At 45.6% G+C, this 25177-nt stretch overlaps 1 protein-coding gene across 2 annotated transcripts in view; it reads left to right on the top strand.

Moving 5' to 3' along the window:
* Window positions 1–25153, top strand: part of PPM1L (protein phosphatase, Mg2+/Mn2+ dependent 1L) — an 88096-nt gene extending 62943 nt beyond the window's left edge. For both annotated transcript variants that reach the window (XM_048955434.1, XM_048955433.1), the window contains exons 3-4: window positions 13262–13423; window positions 16449–25153. In XM_048955434.1, coding sequence (XP_048811391.1) covers window positions 13262–13423; window positions 16449–16795 — 509 coding nt within the window. In that variant the 3' untranslated portion in view covers window positions 16796–25153. The remainder of the gene's footprint in view (window positions 1–13261; window positions 13424–16448) is intronic.
* Window positions 25154–25177: the final 24 nt, after the last annotated feature.

The raw sequence follows: 25177 nt of genomic DNA, 5'->3' as shown, positions 1-25177 counted from the left end.
CAGATGTTTGTGATTCCAAGCTCTGCAGTATTCAGACTGTTCAGTCTCAGACCAGTTGTGCTGGTGTGAGGTATTTTAGTAATGCTTTGCCGTATCAAAGTCAGTTTAATGAGAAGATGAAGCTGCTGGCTTCATCTTCCACAAAAAGTGGAAAGCAGTCTTTAAAATCAAAATAGTGAAATACCTGTGATTGTTGTGTGGGACAAACACAGTTTTGTCTGACAGAAGCTGATGTGAGCCATCAACAAAACCCATCCTGGGCTCCAGGCAGTGTTGCTGGCCAGGATGCTTGCGTTGGCACCCAGAGCCCTGGTTGGGTTTTGCTTCAGCCATCTCCAAACTGGTTCTGAAGTCCTCTCTTCTCAGGAGAGCATTTTTCCCCTTCTTTTCTTCCATCAGTGAGTTCTTTCAAGGAAAATTGGTGGATATTGTACTTAAATGCTGTACTTACAGGTGTGCTACAGAGAAAAGCACTTGTCAAAATGGATCTAAGCTAATTTTTCTGGTTAGGTATCTTAACTCCATCATTTTGTAGGCTGCAAATGCTTTGTGTGTGTGTGTGTGTGTGTGTGTGTGTGTAGAATTCTGCTACATCCATCTGCTGGATTAAAACAGTACGACTGTGCATGTTGATTTGGCCTTTGTAGCAGAGCATGCAAATATTAATCAAGTGGAGCTTCGATGGACTCAATGTTCTAATGCCCCTTTTTGTAAACCTTCCCTGTTAGGAAATCATTAGATTTGAAACTACCAAATAAAGTGAGTTCATCTAAAAATAGGCAGCTGCTGACAGGATTCTTAGTGAAGTTTGACTGAGAAAGATTTGTAAATGAAAGCAGGCCAAATGTGACAGATGGATACAAATCCTCTCGTAATCTTTAAATCCCATCGTTTAAAAAGTGGCAATCTTGAGTAGCCATGGCTGGGTTAATTTTGTGCAAGAATATTTTCTCTGCTGAAGCTTTATTGGATGCTGATCCTATTCCTTCCACTTACAGCACCGTAATGCTTGGGCTGGTCAGTGATGCCTCTGCACAGATGGATGTTTAGGACCCTGAAAGGCGTTTTGGCACTGAACTTGTGAGTGCTGGTTAGCTGCAGCCTGCAGGAGGCTCTTCTGACATTTTCTTACTCAGGTTTCTCTTTAATGGATAGCCCCTCTCTGCCAAAGTCCTGTAGAAATTGAGTTTCATTACTGAGTGACAAAAGAGATGAATTTCATTTTTCCCTGCCGTGAAGCTGTGGTGAGAGATATTGATTGCAGCCAGTCAGCTCCAAAAATGCTTCCTTAGCCACTGGTTATCAGAGCGTCCCATGTTTCCACACAAAGCAGGTGGCTGCTGCTCAGCACATCCTCCCCAAGGGGACCCAGAGCTCATCCCTGCACTGCCAGTATCCAAGGGCTGTGCTGTGCTTCACCCTGTGCTGGGGCACCGCATCCTCACTGGTTCTGTGGCTTAGGGTAAGCCCAGAGGAGATGGAGCACGGCGCTGCTGCGGGGCTGGGGCTGATGCAGGGCTCAGGAGGGAACCACAGAGGGCAGGAGGAGCCCACCGGAGGGAGCCCATGCTGGCACACAGGGCTGTCACAGCCTTTTTGGTCATGGGGAGCTTAGGTTTCAGTACTTCAGTCCCATTTTCCTCCTCCAACCCACTTTCAGTGCTTCTGAGTAAGTGAAATTGCTCGTAACAGCGGTTTATTTTCTTAAAGTGTATTTTTATGCTAGCAAATCACATCCCAAATTGCCTGAATGCTCCAATCTTAGCAACAAAATTTATTTGCTGCTGAGATAATCTGTCCATTAGCACTGTGACACACGGCAGTCTGTCTCTGGGTGAGATGAGGTTTGTGCTCTGCCTCCACCAAACATGCCCACGTGTTGCGTTCCGCTAAGAATCACGCAGTGTATCGCTGTCTTCTCCTCCATCCCTGCAGGATTTAGCAGGTAATGAATTGATAATGAATGAAATGGACTCCTCTTACTCAGCCTGTATTTCTGTGCCTCACAGAACATCATTTTTTTTCTGTAGCTGCAGCTGTGAGAAGCTGTTCTGAGCATGAATGCAGGATTCAGGCTTTGGGATTTGCTTCAGGACTGCAGCCTGGTGCTGTAGGGAGCTATATATCCTATACAGGGATAATAAATACCCTGTTGGAGAAAATCCTTTCTTCCCACTGAAAAAAGAGCTTTATCAGGTAGTGTCATCATTATTGTACATCACAGCACAACTGAAGGAAGTTAACTTTGCTGTGATGTTTATTGCAAGGCAGCTCGTGCACAGGAGCAAGCCATTAAAAATGCAGGAAGAAATCTGTTTGGTTTGCTATAGCTACCTTCTTTTTTTTTTTTGTTTAAAGAAAAAGGTCTTAAAATGCTGGGAGTATCTTTCTGCCACGTGTTTGGCTGGTCCTTTCTGCATAGATGTGGTCTTTGGGGATATGCAGCACCCAGGTTCAGCAGTGCTGACTCGTTGGGAGCTTCAGCTCTTGGCCTGAGCGGAGCAGGGGCTCAGGACCATTCCTTGCCCTTCCTCACCACAGCCCTCCCTGGGTCAGGGTTTGGGTGCGCTGGGCTGCCAGGCATCCCTCACCTCCCCTCACCTCACCATGCACAGCCATAATGGCCTGCGGTGCCACACAACTGTGCCACACATGAAATGACCCGAGCTTCAAAAAGGACTGAGCATCTTGGTGGAGTGTGCAGCACTTTGGGAGGGATTTAAGAGCGGGGAGGAAAGACACACACTAAATACAATGAACACAACCATTGCAAAGGCATTGGATTGCACAGAATGTCCAAGAACAAAAAGGAGAGAGCGGTACAGAAGCTGCTGGGCAGAGAAATGCCAGACACAACGCCTTTCCTGAAGAAAGGGCATGTGCAGGCAAAGGATGGCTGTGTGAATGGCATTTCCATTATCTCAAGAAATGGAACGGGACAGGGTTTCTGTGTGTTGTTGTCAGCACCGTTTGCCAGCATTGTAGCAATGTAGTGAATTTATTTTCCCATTTGTGGCAAACGCATTGACACAGCAGATGTGTGACTAACATTGCTCTGTCTGTCAGGGTAACAGTTACTGCTGCGCTTCCTTCTGATGGAGACTGAAGCTCTGTGGCCAGGAGTCCACTGCTGTTTCTCTGCTGTTTGCTTTCTCTCAGGCTCAGGTTTCATTTTGCAATGATTTTTAGATATTTAATCTCAAGAACATGATCTAAACCAACAACTTTCTTTCAGTCTCAGTGTAAATTCAGCACTGAGCCTTTTCCAAATAATACAGTAAGAACAATTTTTACCCTTTATCGCTAGATGATTACTTCTGTATAATCTCTGCCTTATGCTCAATGTTTTCCTTGGCACATTTAATTTTTTTTACTCATTAAAACTGCATGTTGATCCTGGTCTCCACGAGCCAGAGCTCTGTTACTCAGCAGAGGACCAATAACCCTGGCAAAAGCCACAGGGCCATCACCTCAAGTGGGATTTCTCCCTTGTAGCTGTTCATATTTGCATTAGAGACATCAAATTCTGGGCCACTTTTCTAAAGCTCTTCAGTAGTGGGCAGGGAGAAACTGGAGGTTCTGGGGCATTCATGCCTTTGTTTTAAGCAAGTAAGTGAAGAGATCTTAAACACGCCCCCTCTTTTCCATGGACTGTGAATTAGCTTTTACTCACAGGTGCATACAGGCAGGCAGCTCCAGCTGGGAGCCTAAACATCTCTGTAAGCACACCCATGAAAGACATTACATTTCGGTGTACGCTCCAGCAGAAGCTGTGTGACTGTCATTTCCTACACACGAGCTCATGCAGTGCCCTGTGGTCTGTGCAATTCCTAGAACATGGACAATGTTTGTAACAACAGGTGTATTAGTTAGGTCTGCCCAAGTGCATGGCGTTATTTTCCTTCAGTTAAGATAATTTGTTATAATGCATGTAATTATAACCTTTCAGCAGAATCTGGGAGCAGTAATAGTACTTTGACAGGTAAGTGCCTACTTGTGTGTGACATATCCCTCCCTTCCTGATGAGTTTTTTAGCAGATATTCAGCTAATTCAGCCAGCAGTGGTCACTGAGATGGGGGGCAGTGCTGCAGTGCTGGATTGAGGCACGTTCTGACCGCCTGCCCTGGGCCACGTCTGTGAGTTAACCACATGAAGTGTTCTGTGTGTGTATGTGTAACTGTGTTTGGTTTTGTGCAGCAATACCACGTGTTTTTCTCTTTGGCATTTATATTTGTAGCAATTAAAAATGAGAATTAAACATTCTACCGTGATGTAAGTTGCACCAAAAAGAGGTGAAGCCAACCCGGCCCTGCAGAGTGTGGGCATTCGGGGGTGTAAGAGGAGAGTCGTTTGTGGGTTTGAAACCAAGTAGACAGCAGTGTGTCAGTGACCTGTTCTCTTTCCCATTTCACAAGGTGTCTTTGAACACTTGCAGTAGAATTGCTTGGGATGGACTTTCCTATATAGAGAGCATGTGTCAGCATTGAATTCTGCTGCTGCCTGCGCCCAAAAAATACCACAAGGAAAGGAAAAATGACTCAGACAGCGACAACAGAAACTCTTGGCTCGGTGTGCTGAGTACATCAAGAGAGCATTTGGGTTTAATTCTGTTCTCTGAGTGCTTGTCAGTTAAGTCTGGAGAGCAGCTTCAATGCAGAGACTTGTTTTCAGGTGCTTGCTCAACTCAGCCCTCAGCTGTGCTGGAGTTGGCTCAGGCCTGTGCCCAGAGGAGCAGTGCAAAGCTTGTGTGAGGACTTTGTGAGGGACACTGCTTTATCACAGCCTGATCGCCTCACTTTCACTCTATCTTTGGCCAATGAAGGTCTTAAAAAACGCATTAGAATTAAAATGCAGAGAATTAAAACCCTTGTTGGAGGCTCACTTTGTGTAAGCTGGTGTTAGATTTCTTTTGAAAAGCTTTATCTTCAGTTGGCACGCTGGAGGTGCTTGCTGTTGGTACTGCAGTGTTTCATCAACGTCAGATGCATGTGTTGCATGGTGAGAGATATCAGCACAGATTTATGTTTTTGTTTTTAATTTATTGAAGAAATGTCAAGACAGCATTTGAAGATGTCAGTTTGCTTGAGATTCAGTGTGTGCAGAGAGGACATCAGTTGCAGGCCCCTGGGAGAAAGCCGCTCAGCTAACAGAGCTTTGTCACCTGCTGATGGGAGCAAAGAGAGATGCCTGGAGGCAAAGTTTGTTCTACCTACGAGCCTGGCAGACTCTTTAGAGATCCTTATTAAATTTTCCTGCATCGTTACCCAAACAGCATTGCTGTAGTGGGACAGAGCAGCACAAAATCAGCAGCAGCTACACCTTTGCAAAACCCTTCATTACACTTGCAATTGCAGGATGTCTGTTGAAATGAATCTCTTCAGCCTCATTGCTCCTACTATTGCCATATAACGTGCAAAAAACCTAATATTTACATTCTTTTGAAAACATTTCAGTGGGAGAATCATTGAGAAGAAAATATATTGTAATAGTGTCAAGCACATGCACCTGCACACAGATTTATGGTCTGAGGGTGTTGCTGTGTCTCAAGACATCGCTCGCACTCCTGTCTGCATCTTTATGTCATGTCCTTGGGCTCTTATTTGCAGCACTGTTCAGCTTGTGCTAATCCCTGCTTTGCATGCACAACTGCATTGCATGCCACAATCAATCACTGTTAGCCTTTTTCATTATTTCCCGGTGTCTGAATTATACATGGTTCCAAGTAGGAGGAGAAGGGAGCATGAAGAAAAGAAAGCTTTCTGTTCTCAAGCACAGCTCTCTTAAAAACCCCATCCATAATCTGTAACAACCCATTAAGGTAAAGAAGTTGGCCATAAACAAGTGTAACACCTTCCTAATCGAGGCAGCTGCTGAGTTTTGGCAATCTCTGTGCTTTTTGCTTCCTCTGTTTGCATGCTTTCTGTGAATCACAGGCAGCAGACACTGGCTGCAGCTGCTTGTGGGTGTCTTTGGAAGCTGTTTGTCTGTCTGGGTCTGTCCACCAGCTTGATGTGCTGAAAATTGCTTCTGCATAAGAGAATGTAGGAGGAAAACTACCAGCTGCAGGTAACTTTTGGCCTGAAAGATGATTAGCCTCCAAGTTTGATTAACTTGGTGAAGGGAAGAGTCACGAGCTTGATTTAAGCTGCATTCTCAGCTGGTACATCCTGTGTTGAGCAGGTTTTGTGGGGGGCTCTCAAGATAAATCACAGACCTCTCAACCTGCCCGTGGTTCTGGTGCATTGTCACTCCCATCCCTTTATTCTTCCAGCCCTTACTCCCAATCTTCTGCCAGCACGTGAAATACAGAGTCAGACTGTAATCCCTTTGGACAGAGAGCATGTTTGGTTTTCTGATTTTGAGATGCACCTTGGGCACAGAATAAATAACTCTTAAATACCTCCTTGCTGCACAGCTCTCTCTTTGCACTAATAAGTTTCTTATTTGTTTAGGAGTTAATGTGAGCCATCTGTCATGCAGGGGCCTTGGAGGCAGCTGGAGAGCAAGACAGCTACTTACAGCAGCAACTTGAGTGATGCTCGTGCTACTGCCACCTTGTCCTCCACAAACCTGAGGGCTGGAGCCCAGGGCAGTGCAGCCGGAGCCCGGCCCACTCAGCAGCTGCAGCCACCAGCTGGGCAGGGATTTCTGAGCAGGCAGGTCCTGCTCCTGGAAGGTGGCCTCTATTTATGCTGCTCGTGAATTATTTGCCAGCTCTGGGTCTTGTGTTTGGTGCCTACCTGCTGGTGCCATACTTATTACATCTGGTATTTACGGCTCACAAAGTGCAGGGCAATGCCCTTGGTTTGCATGAAGTACTGCAGTCTTGATGCTTTGGTCAGAAACCGAGCAATACCACTGAATTTTGTTGGGTGCTTTTAATTTTTTTTATTTTTCCTTTTTCAGATGGGATTTTCATTTTGCTTCTAGCTTTTTCTGCCTTCTTCTGTTTCTTGGTCCCTGATGGGAGGTTTGGTTTGACTTGGAAGCCAGTGCCAACATACCAGTACTGCTGGTGCAGACGTGCCTTGCCCAGACGTCACTGTGTCCTCCTGCTCTCAAGTGCTGCATCTGCCTGCTTCTGCCTTTATCCCTCTCTGCACAGAGCACCACTCTGTCCTGACAGCAGTGATGTGTGCAAGATGAAATAGAGCCTTTGTTAAATGTTAGTGGCAGGTAGAAGAGAGATGGCTTCTAAACTACGTGGGAGAGGAGAGTTAGCAAACAGCCCCACACGGAGGACGCAGATGCAGAGAATCCCAAGGGCAGCCTGACGCTTTTGTTCGAGTTGACATTATTGGTAAAAGTCGTATGTGACAATGCAGTCATCTTTCTGCACAGAAAGCAATCGTGATGCAAAACTTCTCAAAGCTTTGGAAGGTTTCTAGTGGATATAAAAGAATTTGGGAAAAAAATTCTAGCCAGAAAAAAAGTGAAACTGTTTTCGATGTATTTCTACTTCTAATGTATTCAACAACTGAGTGTTGTGCTAAGGTGAAACAATATAGGAGCAATGCCAAGAAATCGACTTTCAGGATATATCATGTGATAGAATCATAGAATGGCTTAGGTTGGAAGGGACTGAAAAATCTTGAAGTAGCACTGCATGCAGTCAGGTAGGAATTGCTTCATGAAGGGAATTAAGCTACGATCTTAGAAACTGGACGTGAAGTAGTTTCTATTTCTAAGAATGATGTTTGTTTCAATCTCTTTTAAAAGATGGCATTCTTTACATGTTGGGGAAAAGGTGTTACACCGAGCTGATCAGGAAACTGAGACACCTTGCATTTTTTCAGAATGGTTCTTCTTAGGTCTGTGCTCTACAGAGCAGACTTTGCAAAGCAGCTTATTGCACTGCAGAAGAGGCAGGTACAGCTCAGTGTAGGAAACACCAGTGCTGAGGGGACCCAAGGACATGCTTCAATGGCATGCCTGCTTGGCCCTGTGCACCTCGTAGGGAGCTCCAGGAAAAGGAGATGGGGACAATTTCAGAGATGAGATTAGACTAATTTTCTATAATGACCACTTCAGCTTAATGCAAACTCGCTATTACAAGCCCTGTTTGTGTGGGAATTAATGTAGCTTTTAGCCCTCTGGGGCTTAATGCTTTCTGGCCAAACATTAAGAGGCAGAGTTGGCCTCTCCAAAGATAATGCTCACAGTCTCTGCTATTGAGGTCATTATCCTGCCAATTTTCTTGTTGTGGAAGTGAAGCCGTGCAGTCCCACGCTGGATGCACTGTGGACAGTGGGGCTGAGGCAGCATGTCCTGCTCCTCACTGCGGCAGCCCAGGGCAGCTGGTTCCACTGGTGTGGTTCCACCGGTGGCACAGAGCAGCCTGGGGGACACAGCGGGGCTGTGCGGGTGCTGGGGTGCTGGGAATGGGATCAGTATCTGTGTGGCAGAAGGGCTGGCCTTCAGCTGAGAGAAGAGGCCCCTGTGGGACAGAGAAGCAGATAGGGGGGGCCTGTATGGCAGCACTGGTGATGTCTGTGTTGGTAGATGAGATTTCATAGGAGTAAAGCCTATGGAGAGAGAGTCAAAGACTATCGGAGCTGTGTAAACCCGAGAGAAAGAGAGATGAAGGCATCTTCAGAGACCGTGCTGGGAGAGAGGTGTTTGTGATTAGAGAAGCAAAGGTGAGAACTAGGAAAGAAGAAGTATCTCATCTGAGAAGAAGCGCTGAGCTGGCTGTGCCACAGGCAGATAAGAGGAACAGAAAGAGATGGCTGTCTGCTTTAGCTCGAAAACAGTGTTAAGATCTTGGCAAAAGCAGTTTCAGTGGTGAGCCTGAGGCAGAGGCTATGCTGGAGAGAATGTAGAGCAGAGCTGGAGGGAAAGAACACCGCAGGCAATGACTACGAACAGCATGTTCAGTGATAGAAAAGGAAGTGGCGGCCATAAAGCACATGAAGGTTAATGACGTTGTGTTTAGAAAGGGGCAATACTAAGGCAAGCTTGTGTTGCAAAGGCAAAGAGCCAGAGAAGCCTAGGGGTGGGGTGGGAAAAGAACCGGGTTGGAATGCAGCCGCCTAGTAACTTTGATGTATGCGGTGTGAGGGAGGTTCTGTGAAAGGGGGAGCCATGCCTAAAACATAGGACGTGGAAGTCTAATTTTCCAGTTTTCTCTGGGTGCAAAGATCACAGAGGTGGAGGAGGACTGGAAGAAATGTGCTAGAGGAGGTAGGAAGGCACCCACGGGAAACTCTCTGTTTGGGAGAGCTGTGGGGAAGCTCCTTGTCCTGGAGCTGTGGCAGTTTAAGAGCCTGGGGTAAGGGCACTGTTTTCACTTTTTGCAAAGGAGGAATGGGCAAAAATTCCAGTTGGAAGAGTGAAAAGGAGGAAGAGCAAGGGACCAGGTTACAGGTGTTCTCTATGAGATATCAGATAGTGGCTGGAAGACAGAAAGAAAACTCAGCAGAGAGGGCAGAGAAGAAAGGTGGTGACTCGATGGGTGCCTGGGAGATGGACTGCACTTCTGCTGATGGAGTGGGATGAGATGGGGACAGTGGGGGAATTTCAGTCAGCTTCTGCCACCCAGGGCAGCCACAGCCTCATCAGCCTGTGCTGCTGCCTTGCTTCACTTCTGTCCTTCTCCCCTGCTTCCTGCTCCTGTCGCCCCGTGATGGATGTGCTTTGTTCACCAGGCCTCAGTCCTTTATTGCTCCCTTCTTAGCCCAGGCCTCAGAATTGCTTTAGCTTCTGTTGTCAAAAAAGGCTCCCCGCCCTTTGTGTGCATCTTCTGCAGCTCATCCTGGCTCCCTCATCCTCCTTCTGCTGCTTACACATGTGCCTTCAGCTGCTTCTGTACCTTTATTTTTCCTTTCTTCTATCTCCTAATGGATTTTTTCCCTCTTTTTTTCTCACTTCTGTATCATTTCCTTTTCCTCATTTTGATAAAGCAGGTACCTAAAACCCAGTGTAACTGGTGCAGCCCTGACTTCTATAAGGCACCTTGGCTGGTGCTAAAATATAACACCACTAATCTTAACAGACTCAGAAAAGAAAACAACACAAAAAATCCAAACCAAATGTACACTGTATCACTGCAGCCAATATACCACAGGTTTTAAATTTCCTGGTGATTTCCTTCTTTAACTGCCCAGCAAGGCATTATTCAGGCAGCTGCACCGAGGGACCAATATAACATGTGTTCTCCATTTTGGACCCTTTATGTTGGGAATTTTCCATTGTGCAATGGCATTAAATCTGAGGCAACTGACAAGTGCGCAATGGTTTCTAACTCTGCACAAGGTTAAATAACTGAAATAAAAATAGATGGAGAAGAAAACAAAGTAAGAGAAGTTTGCTTTCCCATGCAGCAGCAGGCAGCACCACGAGGTCAGGGACTGACGCAGCCTGCCATCAGTCAGGGGCTGCTGCCGAGGCTGAGGCGATGCACAAACTGCAGCCAGCACTCGGGGTGATCTTCTGGCTCAGTTCTCCCTCTCCTTCATACACACAGATCACACAACCAGAAGACTGTAATCAAAGTCTTCATTGTTACGTGGGGTTGTAATAATGGCTGTATCACCACATTGGACATTTCGTCGGTTTGGGTTTTAGTCAGAAATGCAAAAGTGGCTGCTAATTTTCTCTCAGAAACTTAGACAAGGAGTCAGAGTGCCTTTGGCAGGTGCCAGCCACAGAGTTCCACTGTGGTCATGATGCTGCTTGAACAGCCAGTAAGAAAAGCCTCATAAATCAAGGCGCCATTAATTGACGTACTTTTCCTATTGAAGCAGAGCTTTTATCCATTTACAGAGTTAATGGTTTTTGTTCCTTGAGCTGACCTCAAATGCTAAATTCCACACTGTTCTGCATAAAAGCCACAGGTGCCCTCCTGCAATACTCTGCACCTGCACGTGCTGCTCCCTCCCACAGAGCCACGGCGCCACTGTCCCAACAGACGGCCGTATGGCATGGCAGCCAGGTGTTGTGGTGTTGCTGCTTACCTGCACTCTTTCTGCTTTCATCTTAATAATGCAGCTCTCTTCCTGATACCTTCCAAGGTTTATTTGTACAACAAGCTCTTTAGCACTTACTGTTGCAACTTCAATTAGCCTCAAAGTGCAGGGTCTGTTGGACCATCCGTGACTCCTGTGCAGAGCTCCCACTGCAGCCAGTGGCCCTGTGCAAAAAGAAGGCAGAGTACAACACTTCAGTGCTAACTACAAGGGCATGTTGCTGGGCAGAATCTCATCATCCGAGGCAGTAACAGGTGTAATAGTAGCCATAAACAACCCCCACACCACTCAGCACACACAGAAAGGATTATTATCCATACTGAGGCATGAGCCTGCACCTGCACTGTGTTCTTTTGTCTTTGTTCTCTGCTGAGGGCAGGCAATGGCACACCGAGTGCTCTGAGCGAGTGCTGCTGCTTCACCTGCCACCCTGCTGGCCTTGGAGCGGGGCTGTTTGGGGGAACGCTGGGGTCTGGTGCTCCCAGTGCCACAGCTCTGCTGCTGGCAGCCAGCTGAGCCAGCGGGGAGCAGCCAGGGAGGTGAGAGCTGTGCAGAGCAGCAGTGCTGCCTCGAGCATCCTGCAGCCCTGTGAGCACCTGCCAGGCTCCGTGTGGCCTTCAGCTAAGGTACCTGTGGAGGGGGCTCTTGGTTTGACAAGGCCCTTTGGGTCATGCAGGTGGACGGGTTGCTGTGTCGTTACATGAGCCACAGAGTTGTGCAGCTGGCTGGTTTTTTTAGCCACAAATGGGAAACTATCCAGTTAGGTCTGCAGCATCAGTCAGTGGCACAAAATGAGATGTATGCACTGTGAAAAAGTGGTTTTGGTTTAAAGCTGTGCAAGATGGACCATTAAGATAAAAATAAATCTCCAGAACTCAGTGCATCTAAAAACAAATTGTTTATTACTGGCTATTATATTTATTCCAGACATGGGGTATTCAACTACTGGCATGGGAACTGCAAAACATAGTCTTAAATTCTACGTTTGGGCAGCAATGCACAAGGTGTAGCTTTGAGAATTTGGAGAATTCCAAGAACCTTTTGGTAACAATTTTAGGACTGCCATACAATCTAAGTGTCAGGAATATTCCCTTTAAATGTTTGTTAGTGAATATGTATAAAAATGTATTTGATACCCTTCTTTTCCAAAATATGAATGATATTCTGGCACCTGGGCCAAAGTCAGTGCAGGGCTTATTTTTAATGCTGGGCATTTAGGTAACACAGCTGGTATCACACTGACTATAAGGGGAAAATGCACCACAGACACATTCATAATGGGGTCTGGTCAACTTTCCCTCTATTCTGCATCAATTCAATGAGGAAAATAAAAACAGTAGTGTCAGTACTTTGAAAACAAGCAATTATTTCAATACTTTTCTGTCACTTCAGCTGACAATACTATGCTTGCTGAGTACTATGGTCAATGAATGATGAAACTTTTTTCTGTGTATTTAAAGGTTGAAGTAATTAAAACTGTCAAATCATTTCCTTTCTCCAATAAAACATCCTTCAGCTGCATAGCCTGCCTTGGTGGCAGCAGTTTGGGCAGCTGTATTCCCTCCTAACGGCATACACAGGGCGCTGTGACCAAAGCTCATCCTCAGCATCCAGGTATCCGCTGCCTGGGGATGGGCTGCCATGGGATGTGAGCCCTGACAGCATCCTTGGAGGAGCGAGGGGGCAGAGGCTGTTGGACTCGTGTACATTCAAGTGCCGTAGCTTCAGTCCACGAAAGCAGCGCGTGGGCTCTGCTGCCAATACACGCTTTTCTCTCTTACTGCTTTTCTCATCCATTAGGAAAAGACAGCTCTCAGAGAATGGAAAACACTCCTCCCTTTTGAGCTTCTCTCCACCATTATCCATCTAAAGAACATTTTCCTGCCACTGTTTGTTCTTAGCTGAGTTTAAGATTTTCAGCTTCACCAATGCTCAGCCACCTGCCAGTCTGTGCAGGCGCAATACGGAGCAGGTGCTGAGATAAGTGTGCACTCCATGTAAGAACTGGACCAAATAATGGTAAGAGAGAGAGTGAGCAGGGAATGACTCAGTAATACCCAGAGATAAGAGAAAAAACCTCATAGACTTAAATATCCTTGGAAGAGAGCTGTCAGATTTGATGACAGCCTCTTTCGTGGCGTTGATGGAGTAGAAGATGCTTCAGTCAGATACCAGAACAGCTGCTGGTCCACATGGCCACGGGCAGCCACTGCAGAAAATGTGCTATATAACTGCAGATAGATACGTCCTATCTATCTGTGTTTGCTCCCCTCTCCCCTCTGTTTTTCCTCAGGCACAACTTGTTTGATCGCCTTGCTGTCAGACAAAGAGCTCACTGTGGCCAACGTTGGTGATTCGCGAGGCGTGCTGTGCGACAAGGACGGGAATGCCATCCCCCTGTCACACGACCACAAGCCCTACCAGCTGAAAGAGAGGAAGAGGATTAAAAGAGCCGGTGAGTGATAACGGCTTTGCTTTGGATTGAAAGCTCACCTTTTTCTTCTCTGCTGTCAGTAATACAGACTTTTCCCCTGTGAGACAGTGAAAAGTACCAGACCGAGAAACCAGCAGATAAAATCTTCCATTATTAATACAACACTTTTCAGAGAGATTGCATGGTGCAGGCTGAGAAATGGAAACAGGCTGACCTATCCTTAATGAAGCAGTGTCAAAGGAAGAAGAGCAGTCTTCATTTTCTACAGCCAGTTGACTGTCCCAGCCGCTTCCCTCCTGATCTCTGCAGGGAGCAATTAATGAACAGGCACAGCACCCTTACAGGCTTCTCCACACCACATCGTATCAGCAGCCTTTATGTAAGAGGCTGGGTCTTAAGCAGAGTGCAATTTAGTTACTAAAATAAGCAGACCACGAATCTAATTAATTAAAGCTACTTTTTGTTCCCCTATAATGACTGTAAATGATCACAAACACATACACAGTAGCAGAAGTACAAGGAAAAGAACATTAGAAATGGTAACCTTGCACAATAAATCTTTCTGGCTTTCTTAACTTGTCACTTGAGACCTCCTGGGCCAGAAGTTGCATTTGGTACCTCAAGTTTAATGGCCAATTCTCCATGAATTTGTCAAAGCCTCTTTTGAAACTGTTTCTGTTTTGGTTCCCATAGCAGCCTGCAGTAGCAACTTATCTGACAAAGAAAAAGTTCCCCTTGCTTGTGTTAACCATTCTGATGAGCATTGCCTCTAGAGATGCTTTGTTTCTCTGCCTCAAGTTCTTCATCTGTGAAGTAGAAATAATGCATTTTTTCCCTGAGTGTGAAACATTTTTAAAACCTGCAGGTATTCAGTAGGCTCACACTAGTATAAATGCCTGTACGTGGCAAACTCATGCCTTCTGCTGTTTGCTTTTATCTCCGAGGAAGCTGAAGAGCAGCGTGATTCTTCGTGCCGCTACAGAGGCTGGGGTTGTGTAAGTTCCCAAAGGCAAACAGAATGCACACAGATCTTGAGAAGAAAGAATGGGAAAATTCTAGTCTCACTTTGCTTCATTCAGCTGTGTGCTTGGGAGATGTACTGAGAACATCCGGAGATCTTTCGTTCAGCAGTTGAACTTCTTAAGGCCTCCTTCACCAACACCATCCAGGTGCTCTGTACAATTGTGCATTTAGAGAAGGCCTTTGCTCGCAGCTCTTGTGCTGCAGTCCCCAGAAGCCAACGCACAGAGTGCTCCTGAGTGTTCCTACATGGCAGTACAAGGTTACTGATGCCAGCGTTTGCAGCCAGTGCCAAAGGAAAGCCACTGGCTGAGAGCACAGGGCCCTTGCTTCCTTACAGCCGTTGGTATTACCTGCTCAACAGCATGCTTATAGTTAGCAGCATGAGTCACAGGCCCGTCAACACTGCCTGCTGCCACAGGGAGCTGCTGCCACACACTCGTGACTGCTGCAGTGCTGCTCCTCTTGCAGCTGAATGACAGCAATCCCAGCACTGTGATTCTTTCCCATGAGACAGAAAAATGCACGTTTCTGCAAAAAATACAAATCCCCTGACGGGGGTGTCCTGAGCAATGGGTACAGCATTCACCTTAGGGGCTGTGAAACAACCACAGTCTTGGCTTGTGAAAAAAGCCCAGTTGTAGCACCACAAGGTGACTGTCACTGATAGAAATTGTATTCACCTTGAATGCACTCCTTGGAGCTGAAGTCTCTAGGTGTGGAATGTTTGCGTGGCTGCCAAAGAGCTCCTATTTCCTTAATGTCTTTTCTTCTCCAATGACAGCTGGAACTGCAGAACATTTGCTTTTTCTTAACAATTTCTAACCACTCTGTACAGATGACTTTATAAAACAAAACACTACAAGTGCCAACAGACACTTCACTGAACCTCAGGAGCTCCTGCCACTGTCACTTTCAGCTGCCACTTGACAGCAGCACTGGAAAGTCATTTTGCATGTATAAGCACTGCCTGCTTATACTGTCTACTGTCAGTGTGCTGCAACCAGTTAGCAGCATCAGCTATCTCCTCTGTGAGTACAGTAATGGATGTCAGCACTGCTTTCCTCTAATTGTTTGTGTAATACATACTTAAAACTGCCTCTCCTTGATGGCATTTTGCTTCCCATCACTCCAGTACATACGGATGATTACTCTGAGGTACTGCAGTTCCAAACACTCATGAAAAAAGTGCTGGGAAATGGGTGGCTGAGTAATTTGCAATCAAGATGTCCTCAAAACATACTGCAGCAGCTGGACAAGGCTGGTGTGACTGCATAGCTGAGGTGCAATTGCAGTAGGGCAGAGTGAAAAGCTGAATGCATTCTGATTACTATGAAGAACAAACGTTTTTCTAAAAACACCAAAACAAACAACTTGCAGATGTAAAGACAACAATTCTTCCAATTTGGTTACACGTTTCAATGCTCCATGATAGACCTTTTGCAAATTATTTGTCCTCAAGCGACTCTGACTTTGGATTCATGTTAGAGTGGAGGAAATATAGCTACACATCAGTGCAGATGTGGCACACAGACACGTGCACACAAAACTGAAGGTGCTTCAGTTCTGCTTTGACCTTGAGGCACTGCGTAGTTCTCTCCCTAGCGCAGTCAGGCTGGGTGCTGCCCAGGTGCTGGCTCTTATCACTCACTGACTTCAGTGAGAGATGCATTTGCCTGTAAGCAATTCCTAAGCACTGTAAGGGATTTGCAACTAGAAGTAACCCTAATCCTGGTGCTGGTAATGCCACAGTGCATTTTTCTAACTCAGAATAGCACTTTATGATGGGTTTGTTCACAACGCTGTTCTGATATTTTTTGGCACACCGTGTGCAGGGCAGTTTGCTAGAAGAGCTCTAGCTGGAAGGCACGATCCAACTCGTCTTTGCAGTGCTGCGATATTAAATTCAGACACCTGCTTCTTGAGCTGTGTAACATTTACAAACCTCAGGATACCGAAGGTGAATTTGTGAGTGGATGTGGCAGCAGGTCGGAGAAAGTTGTAACAGTTTGGTGTTTCTCTCCAGGTGGATTTATCAGCTTCAACGGCTCCTGGCGCGTTCAGGGCATCCTGGCCATGTCCCGCTCCTTAGGAGATTACCCTCTGAAGAACCTGAACGTTGTCATTCCTGACCCCGATATTCTCACCTTTGACCTGGACAAACTGCAGCCAGAGTTCATGATCCTGGCATCTGATGGTCTGTGGGATGCCTTCAGCAACGAGGAAGCCGTGCGATTCATCAAGGAACGCTTGGATGAGCCACACTTTGGAGCCAAGAGTATAGTTCTACAGTCATTCTACAGAGGGTGTCCCGATAACATAACAGTGATGGTGGTGAAGTTCAGGAATAGCAGCAAAACAGAAGAACAGTAATTACCAGTGGTTCTTTGCCTCGCCGAACTTAAAACAAACTCTTACATTTTAAACATAGTGGAAAGCTCTAGTAAATCCCATTAAGATTCCACACAGAACAGATTCCTCCGGGCTTTGTTCTTTGCTTAACAAAAGGAGCAATACAACAAATACATTCTGTGTGATGATAAGAATTAAGTTTCTTCACAAGCACCTGTCTCCTGTGACCTTGCTGCTCCTTAGAAGCCAACTGTAATCTTTCATTTCAGAATTTCCTTTACAAATCCCATGTATGCTTTTCATTTCTCACCTCTCCTTTCTAAAAGGGGTTCGTTCAGACACACGGCAGGGTCAGGGCAGAACTGCTGCTTAATAGCAACGATAGGAATGATGTTGCTTTTTCACTCGTAGGTGTGACTGTGTTTCAGAACAATGCTCTAATGTTTCTCATCTCTTTTTTAATCTGTGCTGATAAGGTCGTGTTGGAAAAGCTTGTAGTTGTTGGTCTGTTATGAAGGAGGGAAAGGAGCCAACTGCCAGTCTGTTATCACAGAACTGGCTCTCACACCTTGTTTTTTCCACCCTCAATTAAACAAATCCCTGCCAAGCATGTGGTCAGGTATAGCTACTGAATTACCTGCAGACAGGTTTATTCAGCCTGTGCATTCCTTTAATAACGTTTATTCTATGCCATGTTGTAATGTTAAGCTCCATCAAAATACTCCAAAGTCTGTCACCTTCTTTATCAAAAAAATAGCTCTCTCGTGATAGAAGAATGAGTGCCATTCACTGGGACTCCTTCCTGTTAGGTTCCTGGCATGGACTTTTCACAGTCAAGTAAGAAAACAATGCAAGATAAAATTAATTTCATTAGTATTTGCAAAACTAATCAGAGCAGAGTGCTCTATAGAGCTGCCTAGATGGAAGCCATGGCTACGAAATCTTTGTACCGCTGCAGATTAATTTGTGGTTTTAATCTGGGGGAAGACCACTGTAGGACTGATTTTTGGCATGGTGTATAAATGCCAGACAGTGTAATTGCACTGTTCAGTTGAAAGCTTGTGATAAATCTAGATAAAAATATTTTTTTATCTAACTTTCAATATTTAATTATACTTTGGAATCTGTGACTGTTGTCTAAGCTGTGCATCTGATAACTCAGTTGGCTGCTTCACAAGCAAGTGGCAGCAGTGCTGGTGTACAGGACGTGTTTCAGAGGAACACGTCAGGGCTGAGGTAGATGGTAATATTTTGGGTGGCTTGCTTCCCTGTATTACATCCCCTGGGATTCCTTCCCTTCAAAGCGTGGTCCTCTGGATGATCTGCTGATCTCTTGTCCGCAGGGTAGTGGAGGCTCTCAGTCCTTGGGCCCTGAGCTAAAGCAGGGCTGTCACGTGGCAACTGACGCTGTCTGTTTCTTGAAGATACACAATCAATTAGATGAAAAACTGCCTTGTGCTTATCACCCACCGGGAGTGTTTTCTGAGAAGGGGGCTTGCTGGTCTCAAATGCTCTCATCTGCTGTGGTTGTGCTGGGCAGGTATGATATCTCTCAAGACAGAAATGAAAGAGCACAAATTCTGCTTTCCACTCAAGAAAGAATTCTCATCGTAAGCCTTTTCAGTTTGATTTCTAGATGATCTCTTCCCTAACAACCTTCCTTTCTTTAGTTTGTTTGGGGATCTTAGTGACAAGGGCACTGACGGCGCCCTTCCAATTGTGTACATGTCCTTACATGTCTACATTCTCTCCTTCAAAACTGTGAGTAGGATTTTTGGGCTCTGAGTAATGGTTAATGCATGCCAGTGAGCAACAGCAGCAAGAAAGCTTGCAGCGTGCTCTGATACCCCCCTGCACTGCCCTCCCCAGAGGATGGAAGGTTTCAGATGTTTTTAATCGCTTGAACAGGACGGACAGCATTCAGTTAATTTTAAATGCAATTGTGCAGTTAAATGGAGAGGGTAACAAACGCTAATAATTGCAGACTGCTTCGGTTATTTAATTTTGAAATAAGTATTTGAGGTCAAATGTTGCAAAATGAGAACCTTGTGTGGTATTTTCATGGGAGTGCTTCATCATGGACTCAGTAATGCTGCAGCAGCAGTATCAAAACTGTGCTCTGGGCAGAGCTCACGGTGCGTGTAGCATTTGCCTTTCCTTTCTCCTTCACAGATGATGTTTCTGTTGCACTGGCTTTTCTTTGTAGAACAGAGACTGGATGTTTGTCAAACAGCTGCCCAGGGAAAAGAAGAATTAGATGTAGCAGTTCACAGAAGGCTAAAGCTGAGAAGTTTGTACAGCTGCTACAAATCCTTCACAGGCATTTGAGAAGTTGGAAGCAGAACAATGGTCAGCTCCAAGAAAGAAATGACAGACTAATGCCACTTCAGAGGAAAGATTCTGGCTGCCAGTAAACCTCTCTGCAGCTCACGTTCTCAAGTTATCAAGTATTGCTGAGGAATTGCAGACCTTCTCTGGAGCACGGCTAGCCCTCTGCTTGCTCTATTGAGATGGATGGGAAGAGGAGGTGATGGGAAATGTGTGTGTTCACAGACTGGCAGCTGCCATGAGGAAGCTGTGGGACAGTGGCACAGTCTGAGAGTAAAGTGGGCTCCTGCATGGCTTGCTGAAAGGGTTTAAGAAAACCCAGAGTACAGTACAAAAGTGTTTTGCAGACTTCATTCATTCACATGGCCACCCAGTCAGTTACTGGAACAGCCCTATTTCTACCTTTGAGTGTTTGCAGTTGCAACGGCAGCCAATGTAGCACTTTTAATTTTCTCTGCAACACTCCCACCTCTTTGGTAGCTCCCTTTTCTGGCTGAAGGTGTTCAGGCCAATGACCTCTCGTAAGGCCAAAGCTACTTTAGGGCATGGTGGTGATGGGTTGATGGTGGGACTAGCTGATCCTAGAGGACTTTTCCCACCTTTACTGAGTCCATGATTCTATACTTACAGCTACTTTAGGTTTAAAGAGATGAAGGACTAATGAAGATAACAGGCTTTGTGCATCAAAGATGAAGGACTAATGAAGATGACAGGCTTTGTGCATCTTCCTCACATGCAGTGCCTACCCATGTTACTCATTAGAGGTCTTCTAAGAAGCTTGCTAATCTGGTTCTAAGTTTCCAGTCATGCTGATTTGTGCCAAATTCTGTTGTGTCACATACAGCTGTTGGGTGACAAGATAAGCTAATGCACACAGTGCTGTACAGCCTGACAGATCCCCCACTGCTCTGATATATCCCATCTATCCTATGTGCTACATCTGGAAAGAAATATCCCCAGTGTCAGAGCTGTGCAACAGAACGTGTTCCAGCATTGCAGAGGTAGCAATTTCCACGCTCCATCCAGTGCTGCTTTCCTGCCTAGGCTCCTGCCCAAAGAAGGGATGCACATTTTGGTTACATCTCAGAGCTCCCTGATTCCTGTGTTTGTAAAAGTCTTGTGATGGTTAAGCCAGAGTAGGTCCATCGGTGTCATCTGTTCTTCAAGCAGGTGCTGATATATTAAACTGCTGTCAAAGAGCATCTTTTATAAGGTCCGATCCGAAATAAAGAGCTTAGGCTCTTAGTGCCACTGTAAACATCAGTGTAGCCCTGTGATAGAGATGCTGCCATGTCGTGTGGATGACGTACTGGTACGGCCTTAGAAAGGCTGCTCCTCCCGGCAGCGGCAGGGCTTCCAGCGCGGCCATTGGCGCTCCCGCAGCGGACGGAATGCCAGCCGTGGTCTCACAGCGCCGCCCAGCGGCAGGGATCAGCGGTGAGCCCTGCTGGGCTGCTCTGCTCCGGTAGCGCGTTTGGAAAACGTGATGTCGGAGTGCGTTGTGCCTTGAGCACATGTGCGCTGTGAGGTTAATGCGGACCGTCCTCCCAGCTGCTAAAGCAGCACAGAAAAACACGTGCAGCCATAGGCATAGCTAACAAATGCGGGCATTTGGTTGCTGAAACTGTGTGAAGCAGCCTGGCATACCATAACCATGCCCTGCATCCCCTGCCAGCTACTGACTTGTGAACAGAAGGTCAGTACCAAAACTACTGCTATTACAGCATGATGCCTTTTACATGCAGTAGAATGAAAGTTGTGCAGATTTTTGAGTACAGAAGGTCGTTAACTTAAACACCACGTCAGCCTGAAGTAACAGTGCTTGCTGCATTACATCACCTCAGAATATACGACACCCTGGCTTTATATACTATGAATCTATCGCTAGTGTCTCTAATAATCACTTGATATAGAGAAACATTTAGTGAAGGCTTATATCAAAGTAAAAACCCAGCTCGTCAGCTTGCATTCTAGGCAGTAAGTTTTTAGGCCTCTATCCTGCAGTCTGGCCATACAAAACTGTGAGATTAGAAGTAAGGAAATTCTGCTGAAGTTTGACAACCATTCAGACCAGAGCTGCTGCCCCTCAGTGCTGTCCATGTGTAACTTACCTTTCTAAATCCATGGAGTCATATCCAATGCTACCTAATAAGATATTCACAATTAAGTCTGTATTGATTTGAATTTTAGTTACCTTTATTTATATAGTACCAACAGGCTTGGGTAAGCAGCAGCTTTAAATCCAGTTTTGCCCTAGGTAGCAGTGTCCTGGGCATCAGTTTGTCTCTGGTTATACAGATGTTTTAGATGTATTTTGCTCTGTTAAGCAAAACGTGTGCTGCCAAAGCAGTTGAAGTTTGTCTAAAGCCATAAATAGAAGGTTAAGTCAAGAGCAAATCTTAACTAACGTTTTGAAATCCACGTTTATGAGCAGGTCGGCTCCTATATCTGACAGTAAGGATGAACTCTAAACTGGTTGAGCAATAGGGAAATGAAGCACTTGGTCCTGCACACAAAGGATTAGCTGTGTCTGAAGCCTGTGGGGACAGTTAGCACTTCTTGGGACAAAGATGCTCAGCATTCCACTTCAGCCTGTATTCCAGCAAGCTAAACAAGCCATCAGTTTCAGTGTTACAGAGATGTAGATGTGGGACTGTCAAACATTGCTCTGTGCATTGCACTGTAGTCAGGGGTGTGAGAGTACTGCAGGTGCACTTTAACTGCATGAGCTTTAATCCTGGAAACAATAACTGTCATGAAGTCGGGCTGGACAGGCTGGCAGTCAAATTCCTGCTCAGCACCCCAGCAAGCAAGGCTGTGCAAATGCCTCCTCCACTGATAGACTGTGACTGCAAAACCACTGCTACCCACAGTGCTTGGAAGTGCTCTCAAAGAACAACAAACTAATTAGGAAAATGAACTGCACATGAGGATTCTGTAAGGGCAGTGCAGATGTTTCTTAGAGAAAAGCCTACAGAGCAGAACATGCAAGATAAGAAAATCACAATGTTTAAGCAATTTGTCTTAGTGAAGGCAGCTTCCATTGAGTGTAACAGTGCTGTTTTATCTTAGAGGAGAGCCTCTTCAGGCTTCTTTTTAACATTTTTTCTCTGAAAGCCAGAAGTGTTCTTAAGATTACATCTTCACTGCAAGGAGACTGCACTTTCCTCTTGCTTTAAGGACCACCACAACCAAAGCATTACTGAGAGGAGCAGACAGGGCTTCAGGCTGTCGTCCCAGTCAGGCTGCAGGCTGGGATGCACACAGCAGCCACACGCCATCGTCACTCACTATAAAAAAACTTTGTCCAGGTCATCGGGATTAATGCGGCCTGGAAAATTAATGAGCTGCGTAGCAACTGTCAGAAGGCTGGAGGTAAACAGCGCTTAGAGACAGAAACTGTCCCAGCAGAGGTCACCTGGGGTGAACTCTGTGTTTTAAAGGCTTGTTTGACTGGAGGACAACGAAGTCCCAGAGCCCCAGCACTGCAGGTGGCCAGAGAGCCTGCTTTGGCACGGCTTGGACTAGATGATCTCTGGAGGTCCCTTCCAGCCCCTACAGTTCTGTGAGTCTGGGTGACTCTGTGAAACTGTGCTATAAAACACATTTCCTCCTACGAGTTGCAGGTTTGTATGGACTAGCTGAGAATCATGTAACAGCATTTCAAGGAGAGAAACTACTGAGAAAGCAATTTTTAGAAACCCAGTATGTGGACAGGGGGAAGGGGTGAGTTCTGTTTGCTTCTTACAAGCTTAGGTTTCCTTAGAGTAAGGACTCAGTTACACATAACCAAGAAACAAACTATCTGCCTCACTTCATTTGAACTCTGCTTTCCTTCTTACACGGAGCACATTTGGGCATGGCAAAGCACAGCAACTGCATTAAAACTCTCTGCAGTCTATGAACATCATCTCTTACCCCAACACCTCTGCCTTAAGCAGGCTGTAGACAAAGCAGCCCAAATGGCACACGCCAGTCAAAAAATAGAGATGAGAAACAGGGAGTAGAGCTCTGCCTCCCAAATGCCCTTGGCGTGTCTCACATATCTGGCAGACAGATCAGGAATTCAGTGTCGCAGCCTGATTAACCTCCAGTCAGTTTCTAGTTTAATTTGAAAGAAATAGGATAAATTTACATTATTTTAATGTGCATCCAGATCACAGAATCACAGAATCACAGAATTGTAGGGGTTGGAAGGGACCTCCAGAGATCATCGAGTCCAACCCCCCTGCCAAAGCAGGTTCCCTACAGTAGGTCGCACAGGTAGCACAGATGTTGAGCTCCTTACTGCTAAGACACTTCAATGCAAGTTCACTGTAACTAGACAATGTAAAACATAGATGTTTCAAACTAAGTCTTAATGCTGAAGTGACTACAGAGAATAAGGCCTCTGAATCTGCAGCACTGCTTCCTGACTTAATTGAACAGCACCTTGAACCATTTTGACTTACAGACTCCTATGGACGCTGCACAGGATTGGCACTGTACCGTAAGCTCCTCTTGCTATGCACCCAGAAGCAGCTTCCAAACATCTTTGTCCAACCAATTATTCCACTTTTCAAGATAGAAAGCCCCCAGTTTTCATATTAAAATCACAGTTCCTTGGAATCCTTCTTGAATGTGGTTGAGACTTGCGTGCGTAAGACTCTTAGGATGTGGAAAAAATTTAGCCTATAGTTTGTGATTCATTTTCAGTAAACTGCTCTAAGCAGATGCTATGAAATTTGCACCCACCGCTGACTAAAATACTGACATGACTCCCCAATGGTAGCTTTTTTTACCTCTTGCATGGCAGCTCACACCAGACTCTCCCAGTAGTTGCTTTAAGCAGACGTGTGACCTTCGTTATGCATTATTACAGTCCTTTGAGCAATAATAAGGTTGGGTTCAAATATGATTTGTATCTGGGAATGAGTTTTTACAGAAAACTCGAGCACAGATTCAGTAATGCTTTACAGCGCAACTTTCTTGCAGAATTGATGTCATCTGAAGTTACAGTGTCAGGTGGCATAAGAGATGGCCATTACAAACCTGCATCTGAGAAAGCAGAAGCCCTGTAGCCTGTGAGCAGCGCTGTTGTTCTGGAGGACCAACATGACAGTGCTGGCTTGGTGACACGCACACTTTTCCTGCAGTGCTGTGCAGCCATTTCTCCACCACAGGCGTTTTGCTCTCACCAGGAGCGCTGTCTGCTCTCCCTACCCAGCTGCTGAATGCTGCACAGTCTTTCACAGTCACATTCTTTTTGAAGAAGCAATACAAACTGTGCTGTGGTGCCAGTGCTCTTGTGAGAAACCATTTATTTCTAAGCATGTAACATGGCAGGTGTAAAAGCAAAACAAGAAGGCTTTTTTATTTCCACGTAGAAACAACCAACAAACAGTTCACATTGCTAACAGAGCTCCCTGGAGCTGAGCACAGTGCTACCAACCGTGGAGCCCAAACCCAGAGGAACAGCTGCAGCTTCCTCTGCTTCAGGAGCCACCCGGCATTCTTTCCTCAGTTGTGCAATACTGTATCTTTAGCTATTAGTTTAACAGCAGCAACAAACTCCCATTTGGAAAAACTTTGACCTTCTTGGCAAACATTCTTAGAACCCTGAAGTACTTGTGTAGACAATATTCTCTCCGAGACATCATTTTTGTATTTCAAAAAGTAATGTCCTATAACTCCACTGTAAAACCATGTACAGTTACAGAAAAGACAGAAGTCAATACTGACCATTACCACAATGTAACAAAAGCATTGGTGAAACCTCAGCCTGGGTACTGGAGGTTTCTGCACCTCTTCTAATTTGTCTCTAAGAGACTATCTGAAAGACAGCCAAATGTAAATACGTCGTAACGTTAGCTGGAGAACAAAAGGTGGCAGTGCTCTGTCATTCTAGATGTACAGGATGTAACTACAGTATCTTCACTGTGTAGTAGATGTGTCTAGGATAATTGTTCATGCAATTGCAAATTCTGTATTGCTGTCAATTAAAAGTGTAAACTACTGAAACCTTGGCCTTGCTGGTATGAATAAAGTGGTTAAAATACCCATCTTTACAGATACAGTCACGTTTGTCTTCTTTAA

The sequence above is a fragment of the Lagopus muta genome, chromosome 9, assembly GCF_023343835.1.
Source record: "Lagopus muta isolate bLagMut1 chromosome 9, bLagMut1 primary, whole genome shotgun sequence".
Lineage (NCBI taxonomy): Eukaryota > Metazoa > Chordata > Aves > Galliformes > Phasianidae > Lagopus > Lagopus muta.
The sequence above is the reverse complement of the archived record's forward strand: the minus strand, read 5'-3'. Positions and strand labels throughout refer to the sequence as shown.